A 13650-nucleotide genomic window follows, 5' to 3' on the forward strand; every position below is an offset into this window, starting at 1 on the left:
TTTCAAAACAAGTTTTTTATCAGTGATTCTAAGGTAATCTTGCCTTATAGGCTTATTGTGTAAGTGCATCACCTACTACAACACAATTTTTCTTTCCCATTACAAATTAAGGAACAACTCAAAGTCTTAATTATGTACATGTATTGAATCCAGAATATTTCTTTAAATAAAAATGCTACCGTTTAAAGGGGGTCAGTGTTATTTGATCAAAAATACAGTAAAAACAGCAATATTGTGAAATATTGTTACAATTTCAAAGAACTGATTTATTTATTATTTATATTCTATAATGTAATTTATTCCTGTGATCAAAGCTGTATTTTCAGCGTCATTACTCCAGTCTTCAGTGTCACATGATCCTTCAGAAATCATTCTAATATGCTGATTTGATGCTCAAGAAACATTTATTATTATTATCAATGTTGAAAACAGTCGTGCTGCTTAATATTTTTGGGAAACCCATGAGACATTTTTTTTTCCAGGATTCTTTAAATCAATAGAAAGTTCAAAAGAACAATTTATTTGAAATGGAAATCTTCTGCAACATTATAAATGTCTTTACTGTCACTTTTGATAAATTTAATGTATCCTTGCTGACCCAAAACCTTTGAACGGTAGTGTATTAATGCAATTAAAAAGAAGATCATGACTGAAGTCTAAAATTGGACTTTTAACCTCAGTGTCAACCTAAAACCATTGCAGGGCATCTCTAGCTGCCAAAATAATATGTTCATATAAAAATAAATAAAGCGCACAGATGACCATATGAGATGATACAAATTCATGGCCAGCAAAGTTTGCTCCGCGGCAGGAGGTCTTGTTGGGTGACTGGCCCTGACAAACACACTGTAGGCGGCCCTCCCCGCTGCTCACTCACCCTCGGGCGACTCCTCCTGGACATATGTTCCTGTCAGATACCGGTGAACTAATGCTGACTTCCCACTGGACAGGTTTCCCACGATGCCCTGCATGCAGAAACAGAAATGAGTCAGGCCAAAACAGAGCAGCAAACAACAGTGTTTGGGTGCATAAAGCAAACAGAAGAGAAAACAAATGACTGTCTGGAAGACAATCAATGGGATTCATTTCAGGATATTAAAGAACTAATAAAACTTAAAAGGTTTAGTTAACTCAAAAATGAAAATTCTGTCATTACTTACTCACCCTCATGTCATTTCAAACCGTAAGACCTTCGTTCATCTTCTGAACACAAATTAAGATATTTTTGATGGCATCTGAGAGCTGTCTGACCCTGCATAGACAGCAAGGCAACTGAAATGTTCCCAAGTCCAGAAACGTAGCAAGGAGATCTGTAAAATAGTCCATGTGACATCAGTGGTTCATCCGCAAATTTTACGAAGCTACGAGAATACTTTTTGTGCACAAAAGAAAAAAATATAACTACTTTATTCAACAATTCTCCAAAATGGCGGTTGAACCCCTGATCCATGTCACATGGATTATTTTACAGATCTTCTTGCTACGTTTCTGGACTTGGGAACATTTCAGTTGCGTTGCTGTCTATGCAGGGTCTGAGAGCTCTCAGATTCCATCAAAAATATCTTCATTTGTGTTCCGAAGATGAACGAAGGTCTTACGGGTTTGAAACGACATGAGGGTGAGTAATTAATGACAGAATTTTCATTTTTGGGTGAACTATCCCTTTAAAAATGCTGTAGCTGTTTTTGTGAACATTTGCCTCAAAGACAATAATCACTTTCATCAACTTTTCACTACCAACAGATGGAGAACATCCATTGTGCATCCAGGATTTCCTTCAAACAAGTCGAGATCCCTTCCGTCATCAAACAACACCTCAAGCGTGGAGGAAGCAACTTTCAGGAGTTTCCTCGTTCACACCTGACGCAACTGTTCTGCCTGTCAGTCCACGGGACGACGGCTGTTCCTGCACGGATAATTCCCTCACAGCTGCGAGTAGACAGCTTTAAAAACATAATGAGGACAGATTTACCTGTCTTTCTCCTCAAACACTGGAGACGAAGGACTTCCTCTGACAAATATTGAAAAGGAACGACGAGGTGAGCGCCGATAAAGACAGAAGAAGCTTTTTTTTTCTTTGAAGAATTCAGTAATGGCAGCACTTCACAAAGGTTTACACTTTCCCCTGCACTTTGAATGTTAGTTTATTTGTTATTTTTGTTCATTTGATTATGCTTCCAGCTACCAAGACAAACTGCTCTGATGAACACATTTTCCATATTTAAATTCCTTTTCAATGGAAATGTTCCCCCAAAATTCACCAAAGAAAATGTGAAAATAAAGTCCTTCTAACCAATATGCAAAACCGACATTTAAATCATAAGGTATTATTAATAATAGCTAAAAATCTCAATAGCAAAAATCTGTAATATAAAATTCATTTTGCAATATAATGATTTATAATAATTTAAAATTGCTGTAATAACTATACGTAATAAATAATATAATATATAATTGAAATAATAACTATACTACTACTACTACTACTAATAATTATTATTATATAGCATTTAAATTATTAAATTTAATTAATAAAATAAAATAATTATTTAATAGCAGATAAAAATATTTTAATATGCTAACGGAATGTTTACTCTAATATATTCTGATATACACCAGAATTAAATTTAATTAAAAAGTGTAAATATCAGTTAAAAATGGCATCTTTGATATTATTTGATAACAATATAATGGCAATAATTAAATCAACTTAATTAGTATACATTTATACATATATGTGACCCTGGACCACAAAACCAGTCATAAGGGTCAATTTTTTGAAATTGAGATTTATACATCTTCTGAAAGCTGAGCTTTCCATTGATGTATGGTTTGTTAGGACAGGACAATATTTGGTCAAGATACAACTATTTAAAAATCTGGAATCTGAGGGTGCAAAAAAATCTAAATATTGAGAAAATCGCCTTTAAAGTTGTCTAAAGTCCTTAGCAACGCATATTACTAATAATACATTTTTTATATGTAATTAGCATTATATATATAATGCTAGTAAAAAAATATAAATACAATACAATATAATGGCAGTAATTAAATCAAAATTGAAATGCATTAAATAAATGCTCACATTAGCCATTGACAAAGTACATCGTGCATCACTAGGAACAAAACATTGAGTTTCAAAAGAGCACTGAATACTGCTTTAGTCATGGAAATGGAAAAACTCTGTCCTTTCTTTACCCAAAACACCAAACATCCTCCTTCGTCATCATTAAAACACCGGAGGCTGATGCTGAACAGCGTTCGGGTTCATCAGAGGGTGGTGTGTACTGTTAACAAGATTCAAACAGAAACAATCTTCCTCAATAATAAAGGCCCAGACGAGCAGTTAGTTACTCAAGCGGCCGCCGCAGGCCTCAAGAACAAAGAGGAGGACAGAAACTTCATCAGGAGAATTTTGGATGTAAAAGCTTCACGAGCATATAGTTTCATCATGTTGCCTCATATTAAGATGTTAGAATGAGGGTGATTTTTAAATGGGATAATTATGATTCTGGAGTTGGATTATTCTTCCATGAAGCTGATACTGATACTAGTAAAACTATGATCTGCATAATTGTATGTATATCTTTGTACTACTAAATGATCCATATACAGTGTAAAAAATTAATATAGCATAAATTGAGTTATTCTAGTCACATTTTGACAGTGATATTGTGTATGAAGTATCAGTGAACTCTGTATTTTCTGACTGGTGACTATTCTGAGGGAACGTCAGCAGAATAACTCAAGAGTGACACGAGCCGAAATATCATTACAGAGAGTGACTGACATCTCACTGCTTGCTGAATATATTCAGTCCTCGACATGTCAGGATTTACGCTTCCACATAAAGTTAAGAGATAAGATGACAAGGCAAAGGGGTGGGAAGATCACTCACCACTTTGAGCTCTGGTACTGATCGACTCAATGTCCATTCCTGACTGTTAACGAAGGAATCTGGAAAGAAACAGACAGAAAACTTTAGTACGTGATGATGTCATTCATTTCACTCCGTGAACTGGACCGACACTATAGTATACGTTACTGCTTATACACATATAACTATCCTTATGGCTATCAACCAGAAATATTATTGATGAAATCATTAACAATAATCAAAAAATCATGAAAAAACTGATTCATGTAGAATTAAGTTTCATTTTTCTTAAGAAAAATAAAATATTTAAGAAAAACTAAAATGCCACACACACACACACACACACACACACACACACACACTATCTGTCTAGCAGCAATTACGTCATCACATGGGCAGCCTTGTTTAAAGCACCACAGAGGTTTGTGGCACTGCATTGTTCGGTTCATTTTTCACTCCGCTGCTCTTGTCCAATCTAATCAAACTTACTATTCAAAGCGTCGGGGAAGAGAAGAAAAAACCCTTTGTGGATTCAAGGGACTGAGAAACACACACCAAGAAGCAAACCCATTTGCGAGCGAATATTTCCATGCATACCAAAAAGAGACTCGTTCAGTTCCTGTGTGATGGTGAGAACATGGTGTGCTAAGCGTAACGCACAGCAAGTCAAGAGGTGTTTTCTCCGTCCTTCATTTAAACTTGATGTCTCACCCTCCCTTCGCACTCAACAAACTGCTGAAGTGACTCAGATGAGATTCTTCCTACTGCGCTCAGCAACATGCCCTGATGAAACCAGGCCTTTTCAACCTCCATCCTCGCTCTCACACATGGATCCATGGAAAAGTGGACGCATGCCAACAGGCAAACACATCCGAGCTTGACAACCACACCTCGCAATCCCACCATATTACCATTCTTTTCCCAAAGATGTTTCAAGTCACAACAAATCAAAGTAATTAGACTTCAGAAGCCAGCTAAAAACTAGCTACACATGATCTAAACTCAACTCCGGTATAGGGCTGCCACTAACGACTATTTTTATTTCGATTAATCTATTGACTAATTTATCGATTAATCGATTGATTAATTTCCCATAAAAAAAAAATCAACAATTTTACATAAGAATATTTTATTAAACTATATTTCATTAAACCAAATTAAATCCAAAAGTAAAAAAGTAAAGTGCAACAAAGTGCAAGAAGCAAGTGTCCATCTCATAGGCCAAATCACTGAAATCATCGTTCAGTATTATAGTGTAAGGATGACAACATATCCACGTGTTCTAGTCTACTAATAATAACATTATAATCAAAAAACACTTTTTAAAAGAGTATTTACCAGAAATATTATTTACCAGAATTTATTTAGGAGAAAAATGTAAATATGCAGTATTTCTGAAAAAAGTTTCTTTTTTTTATAAAATCAATTAATTGGAGATGCTTTTGATTATTAAAATTTAATGGAACCATTCAAATGGAATCCAGAAAATAATGGAAACCAGAATTTGGTAAAGATAAAACTGTAAAACTCAATTAATTAGACAGGCTTTTTGATTAATACAATTTTATTTAACCATTAAAACGGAGTATAGAAAAATGAAAATGGGAAAAAATGAACTTGGAAATAAAACGGATTTCATAGTGCCCTATAATTATAATACATTTTTTTGTGGTAATAAAAATATGTAAGTGAACAATAGCCTTTAAAATTACTTAAAATACATATATAATAGCAATGAGCCGATAATAATACGTTCAAATAAAGTATCAAAAGCAAGAAATCATATGGTTTTATTGAACAAAACTGTTAAAATACATAATGTATTATAAACAATAGAGCTAATGTACATTACGCATTACAACAAAGGCCTGCAGGGGGCGCCAACGGCCTGATGATTCTTTTTACACATTGCTGTGCGATCTAATACTTGTTTAATATTAACCAAGCACCATTTCATTCAAATGTCCACTTAATCTTTAATACTTGGCCATTTCTTTAGGACAGAAATGTTACAGACATTGTAATTAAAAGAATATGTGGACATCAAAACCTGTTAACTCAGAGTGAGGGTTTGAGCTTTTATTTTGAAACCGTGATGTATTCTCCTGAGTTTGCGTAGATTTATAAATGATTTACCTTACAAATCTGACGAAATGGCGCATGTTGTGTTCCCAGATGAACGTTATAATAAACCCAAACTCACAACAACATGCAGAGATGGAGTTTGAGACGCTCCACACGTGTAAATGATAACAGTTCCTGTGGAACTACTGTGAACGGAGCCGCTGTGTGACGCATGTACTTAACCTACACGCATGTAAATAATTAAAGCGCATATACTGTATTAGAACTGCATCGCATATAATTATTTAATTAAATCGTAGCATTTGTGACTTCACAATTATGCTTAATTATCATTTTTAAATGGGTTTAATATATCATGCAGCCTTGGAAAACAGACTAAAAATGTGTTTTATACATTCTCGTCCGTGAAATGCACCACTTCCGGTATTTTGCCGGTTAGTCGACGCGAGCAAAATGAAGTCGAGGATTTAAAAAAATCGAATAGTCTAATAAAATCGACGAATCGCGACAGCCCTACTCAGGTATCAAGTAAACACAGCGGTATTTTGGAGCGACAGATGTGAATGTCACTGAAATTAAACCCTATTGCGGTACAAAGGCATCAAAACTGATGTTGAACTTCAATTTGATGCTTTTTCTTATGTAGAGTGAACTGCAAACAAAGCGCTTTTCGTATCATATGGGAGCCGAGAAAGAAAATATGAGCTGAAAGAGCTGAAGAAAATATGACTCAGAGTTTTAAGAGAGGGCAAGGCCGTCGTAAATCACATGGGAGAGTGTTTAGAAATAGTGCTGAGTGCAATTTCAGCCCTAGTTGGAGACTTTACTGGAGACTTGTGCCTTTATAACACACAGTAATGGATTCTTTCAAGCTTCCTATGATGCATTTTTCTAGCTATGCACCCTTTGAAGTGCCCTCACACCATTTTTTTACCCTGCCATTGAAACTCCGCCATCACGACCCCAAGGCCAAAAAGTCATCCAAATTCCATCTGAGCAGACCTGATGACACTTTGTACGCAGGTGATGGAAGAAGGTAAAGCCGCTCCTGTGATTAGTAGTAAATCTCCTCGGCAATGAATCACCTGCGATTTTGAACGCGATTTTGTGTAGCTTGTCAGTGAGCTACGGCTCTGTGTAGTAAATGCCGCTCCATCTGAACGCACATGCTGGAGATTTACTACTAATCACAGGAGCGGCTTTACTGACGAGATGCGCATGAAAATTCCATTCGATTTTTTGCACAGCCCTAGAAGAAGGTAAAGCCTTCCGGGCTTAAAATACAAAGAAGTCACAGTTACAGAAAACAGTCAAGATCCAGGAACGACCTGCTTGTCAAACTACCAGGGCATGTAGCGACAGGTACGCGCAATCCGCAGACATAAGCTTTGGTCCAAAAAGCTCTCAAGTTCAGCAAACACACCTACATTCAGGCTGTCAGTCAACTTTTATAAAGAAAGGTCAGTCGGAGAGCTTGGGGAGGATAGTTTCCATAGTAACCAATTAACATAAACTCAAGCAGATGCCAAGGGTGTAAACCTCCATTAATTTATTATCTCCATTTGACGAATGACTAATGGCACTGCCTAAAAACAAGCCCTGTAAGTCATTTGTGGGAGTTTGCTGTGCTAAAGTAAGCTTTGCAAGATATACTTGAGTAGGTAATGTGAGTAGATTGTTATGATCAGCGCAAGTCCATTGATTGGATGTTGGCCGTTTTCTAGTTGGATCACTTTGAAGTGGCAGTGTCACTGGTCTGCCCAAATACTGTCCATTAAAATAAAACATAACATGAAATATGTGACCCTGGACCACAAAACCAGTCTTAAGTCGCTGGGGTATATTTGTAGCAATAGCCAAAAATGCATTGTTTGGGTCAAAATCATAGATTTTTCTTTGATGCCAAAAATCATTAGGATATTAAGTAAAGATCATGTTCCATGAAGATATTTTGTAAATTTCCTACCGTAAATATATCAAATCTTAATTTTTGATTAGTAATATGCATTGCTAAGAACTTCATTTGGACAACTTTAAAGGCGATTTTCTCAGTATTTTGATTTTTTTGCACCCTCAGATTCTAGATATTCAAATAGTTGTATCTCGGCCAAATATTGTCTATCCTATCCTAACAAACCATACATCAATGGAATCTTATTTATTCAGCTTTCAGATGATCTATAACTCTCAATTTTGAAAAATTGACACTTAAGACTGGTTTTGTGGTCCAGGGTCACAAATAACACAAAAAAAAAAGAAAAGAAAAAATGTCATCATATATAATAAAATTATTCAAGTGAAAGCAAATTAGTATGTGCCAAAAAGGTCACAATTTACAAAAAGGCCACACATAATCTAGTTACTTATGAAATTAGTCTCTGTATATAATGCAAATTAAGGGATTGAAAGCACTTTCTTTATTCTGAGAATGAACTAGAGATGCACTACCTGTCCTGAATGACATTTTTTTAAGTGTCATGAAAGACTAAAACATGTTTTTGAAATGTTAACAGATATGTGTTTATAGAATTATGGATATTTATGGGTAATCTCAGCATCACTAACTCCAACCATCTTTACTGTGAATGTGTTAATAAATCAGCCCAATGAAATATATGAATCAACAAATCTGAATAACACTCTCAAAATGTATTACAAATGCATGAGTGCAATCAAACATATTTTAAATGTGTATTTTTAGATTAGACAGATAGACAGATAGATAGATAGATAGATGAGACCTGACCTGAAATGAGGCTTCCACTACATAATAAGTGCTCAAACCATCTCAAAGTGTGCTGCCAATAAATCATCTTCCATCCTGAAACATGTCCTCCTCACTCAATCATAAGGACAGCTCTATTTCAATAGCAGATGTGCTAGCATCTCTCCACTGACATTTCAGTCATTTTGTGTTTGCAGACATTTCATTCAAATTATACATTGCACCCCGGCATCTTCAACACTTGCGTTGGCAAGTGAGACTTCACTGCTCAAAGACAAAACATACAAAAAAAAACTAATATAATTTGTGTAATGCTGCACACATACTTATTACAAATACTTACATCCAAAGAAAATGCCACAGGCAAAACGAATCAAATTTTCATCATCGAAATAAGGATTACAAGGGAGCTGAGGTGACTTAAGGGTAAGAGCCTAGGCCTGTATGCATCTTGTCTCACTCTACGTAACAATCCCTTTTTAAAATCACAGCGTAAAGCTCTGAAACGGCACTATTTGTCTTCACTACCTCTTAAACAACGCAGAAGCTGCAGGCAGGGAACAAAAACATGTTTAAAATATCATGAGGTTGTTGTCTGCATGCTGGGTCATGATTTAACCTTCAGAACTGCGAAAGCAAAAACGAATCCCAACTCCAATCCCATGAGAACGGGATTGTTACATATAGCATTCTGATAGTAGAAGAGAGTCCTTAAATTATTCCCTCTCTTTTTTCGTCTACATCTTCCATCCTTGACTCATTCCTGCAGTCTATTTGATTACCTTGAAAGCGTTAATGATTAAACAAGATTTGATGGACGCTTTTTTGCTTCCTAATTCAATTGCAGTGCAGACTTACACTAGAAGAAAACTCCTCTTGGAGCCAATTAACAGCTCAAGCACACACACACTCCAACAGAGCCAAAGCACTCAGAGTGAATAATGCATTTAACCTCTTATTATGCCTGTTGGTGGTGCCCAAGCCAGACCTTCAATATCGTTTTAATATTTAATCAACTTGCCCTGCTCTCCAAGGCTACATCCTGGCACTCAGAGTCTGTCCTCTTCAGACAAAAAGCAGCACTTTTTCCTGCGTCAGACTGGGATGTGGAATGAAATTATGCATTTTACACAACTTACCTTGACCTTTGCAGAAACCAATGCCAGCTAGAGTCTCTATGGCAACAGAATCTGGCTTTTTATTTCTCGCATGGGGGTGGCTGCCAACTGCTTGGCTTTCAGTGAACAGCTCAGATTTGTTGCTGGACAACGGGTCTGTCCTCTTAAAACGACTAGCAATTAACTGCCAAAAACTAGTCCCTGGTTGCAAATGTTTGGTGGGCTTTGTTAGTTTGGTAGGATGGAGAGGGACCTCCAAGACGGCCACCTTGCCCCGAGTTTGGTACTGAATGTACTGTGTGGCCCCTTGATCCTCATCTTGCTCATGAGCTGGTGTTAACATCCTGCCAGTAAAATAGGAAAACGGGCGAGTGGTTTGCATAGATTGTTCTCCGATACTTGAAGTGCGTCTCCATTCAGTTCGGTTCTCCTGCTCGGGTTGATTACGATTCCGCCTCATCCTTAGACTCAAGCTCCTCCGCAGGGATCCGAATGTTGTCTTCGGTTCTTCTGTCTTGTTGGGTTCCTTTAGCCTTGTTGAATTTTGTTTCGCCACCACTTCCTTTCCAGTTGCCTGTCGACCAAACCATCTCCATCGGAAGCCTGGACGAGGCAAACTACTGGTGCCAGTGGAAGCGTGGCTTGTGAGCTCATCCCGGGATCCAATACGCTCTTTATTAAGCTCAAGAGCAGTCATGCTAACGGGCCGTGGTTTGTTCTTGCTTTTCAAAGTCCGACGTATTGGCGGTTCTTCTAGTGGATGAGGAAATAGGTTGACAGAAGGCAGCATGTCTGGTTTTAGACCGTCTATTGCACGCAGCTCGGCACGTCTTGTCCTACACCGCTGGACCACATCTGGGCAACCTTGCTGATTTGGGGTCGAGGTAGGCAGAATATTGTTATTTGAGTTGGTAGCTGTCAACATACAATCACTGCGAGGTTTTACAGAGCTGTCTTGGTGGTTGGTTGCTGTGTTTTGGTGTCTCCTGTTGTCGTCTGGGAAGACGAACATGCTCACGGCTCTTCTGCTGCCCAGGAGCCGAAGTCCATGTGCAGGCCTTCGCAAGACCGCCACATGAGGTTGTGTTGCATTTTCCAGAAAAACAGCATTGCAACTTAGTTCCTTAATGTGAATGTGGCAAACATCAGCATGGAGTTCTCCGGTCCGTGCCTTTTCTTCCCCAGCCAAGTTGAAGTCTTCCGCAGACACTTGTTGCACACAGCTGTCCTGGAGGAAAGGAGGTAACCGGTCCGTCCTCATTCCTAGTACTTCCCCTTTCCTCCATCCCCCATTCCCTGTGCTGCTCAGGTAAAGCCACCTGTTGGGCTTTCCAACTGCACTCCTCTTCTGCCCCGGGCTTTCTCGACGTTCTCCCCTCTGATCCGCCTCTTGTCTTTCGTCGTCGTCCTCCTCCTCCTCTCCCACGTTGTTCTTTACGACTCCTAGCTCAGCCTCTCCTCTTCTAGTCTCAGCCCCTCCTGAAGGCGTCAGAGTCTGTACCTCCTCCTGGAGTCCCATTCTGGAAAACAGCAACTTCGTACAGATTTTCACCAACTTTGTCTTGGTGAAGAGATGTGATCCTGCCTTTAAAATTCACATTTCATATCATGGACACACTTCCACAAGCTTGTTCTCTGCAACTTAAGCACTCTATCTCTAACACAGTCTCTCTCTAAGTTTTTCACCTCCAGGGCACATTCCAAAAGCAAGCATAATCCCTCACCTTTGACTTGTGAGAGACGGAGACGGAGTTGAGGGGGGGGGGACTTCAAACAAGCCCCAGCATGACCTCACTGCAACTTTTACCTTGCAGGGGATTATGGAGGGAAATAAGCACTCTATGAAAACACAAACCTGTGCGCATTGGAGTGATGAATGCAGCCACAGATTAAGAAGTCTTTGGTCTTCTCCTTCTGTCAAAAACAGGTATGTGCAACCCTGCAGTTAGCAATGTAGGCAAATTCCTTAATGTTCCAGTTCTTGGCATGAGCGAGAGGGGTCTGTTTGAACTTCAAGCTGTTCCCACATGTCCCAAGGATAGCAGCAAAACAAGGAGCAGAATCCTTTGTCTCCTTAAAGCAGAGCCATTGCCAAGGCACCTGTAGAGAAATCCCTGTGGGAGTTACTGCTTTGACTGAAGATTAAAACGGAGGGTGCCTGATGCTTGGAGCGGAGAGTATCTTCGGCACGGTTACCAACATTTGCACCATCCTAAAAGGCATCCAAATTAAAGGGCATTTTGCAGAGCTTCCCTTTCCCAGAGCCTGCCTCTCTTTGGCTCCCTTGTTCCTACCCTCCCTTCCTGAACTGCCCTCCCTCGCAACTGCATTTCCTCAACCAATTGAACATGACAGAAATTGGCAAACAAAACTGGGGAGCTCATTTCATGAGGGCAGGATGAAATGCCAAACAATTCCCGAGTTTTCTCATGCAAGTCTTGCATATGCTAAAAGAACTGCATGTAAAATGTTTTCACATCACCTATGGGGGTGGATAGTTGAGTCTTTAAGTATTATTGGAAAGAAAGTTAATGTGCAATGAAAGTCACAGTGGAACTAAATGTGCATGCAGAAGCTATCTCCACTACGAAAATACATACAGAAGAGTTCAAAGCATCTACCCCATATCCAATATTTTAGCTTTGCTATTAGGATGGCTTGCTAGGATTCAGTACAACATGAATATCTGTTCCTAATATAGAGAATCTGACTGGCCTAAAAGCCATCTGGATTAGGAAAACAAGGGAGCAGATTTTGTGCTTGTAAAGAGCACCCACAAGTGGTTCCAATGAAAACTACCCCACCAGTCCAGTACTACTACACTGCCATAGAGAAAAACTATTAGACTGAGACTCACTTAACAACGTTTAAACAAAGATTCCTGCGGTGTAATGGAATTTATGAGAGGAAATATACAACTTTAATCAAACAGATTTGCAAAAAGATGCTAAACAATACAGCAGCACTCTTTCCCTTTTCCTTCGCTCTTCATACTTCCCCACTTTTATTTCCTTTGTTCTTTCCCTCTTTACTTCTTTCCTTTCTTACTGTCTTTCTTTTTGTCAGTTTCTTTCCCCTCCTTTTATTATTTCTTTCTTTCCTTTCTTCTTTCCCTCTTTAACTTCCGGCGTACAGATGACATGAGTTTGAAAAGACCAGTCAACAGATCCAGACGATCTGTGCTCTCTGATCTCCTTCCTATGAATTCAATTTTTCTATAAGAAGTTTTTTCGATAAGAAAAACATTTCTACAAGTTTCTTGGCCATAGGCCACTGGTATCTTGAGCTTACACTTACTCAGATTAAGATCTTTGATCAATTTCCAATTTGTATAACCTAATAAATTCAACTACTTGGAAATATTTGAGAACCTAATTGCTTGCGGTTTAACTTTAAAGCCATATTTAGCCAACCAAACATATCCATTTCTAGATTTAGCTCCTACAAGCTCTTGTTAAAACCTCAACTAAAATGATACCCCATGCTATAATTATTTAAAACACAATGCAACAGCCAAAACATCATACGTATGTCCCTGATGACTCACTGTTCATTCACTACAAAAATAATCACATGTAACTAAGTTTATCATACCTGAAATTCCTTCACTTTAACAGCTTCCACAGCACTTCAAATACATCTAACATCAAAGCAACAAGTACAAATGTCTACAAAGTTCAGAATAAATTATATTTTCTCAGAAGGACTCTAGTAAAACAGACAACACAAAGACATGGATATTTGGTATTTACAATTTTTCCTTTTCAATGCCCTCTAAAAATAAAATACATCTGACCACAGATGACCTCAATTCTCATATTTAATTGAACAGTTCAGGTGTTTAA

At 38.1% G+C, this 13650-nt stretch overlaps 1 protein-coding gene across 1 annotated transcript in view; it reads right to left on the reverse strand.

Annotated features, from left to right (window-relative positions):
* The window catches only part of LOC107599726 (arf-GAP with GTPase, ANK repeat and PH domain-containing protein 3-like), an 87390-nt gene extending 76066 nt beyond the window's left edge, over window positions 1-11324 (reverse strand). Inside the window, exons 1-3 of the mRNA XM_016291409.1 lie at window positions 9827-11324; window positions 3899-3957; window positions 872-965 (exon numbers count right to left, since the gene is read on the reverse strand). Coding sequence (XP_016146895.1) covers window positions 872-965; window positions 3899-3957; window positions 9827-11324 — 1651 coding nt within the window. The remainder of the gene's footprint in view (window positions 1-871; window positions 966-3898; window positions 3958-9826) is intronic.
* Window positions 11325-13650: the final 2326 nt, after the last annotated feature.

The sequence above is a fragment of the Sinocyclocheilus grahami genome, unplaced genomic scaffold, assembly GCF_001515645.1.
Source record: "Sinocyclocheilus grahami isolate Dianchi unplaced genomic scaffold, SAMN03320097.WGS_v1.1 scaffold270.1, whole genome shotgun sequence".
Classification (NCBI taxonomy): Eukaryota; Metazoa; Chordata; class Actinopteri; order Cypriniformes; family Cyprinidae; genus Sinocyclocheilus; species Sinocyclocheilus grahami.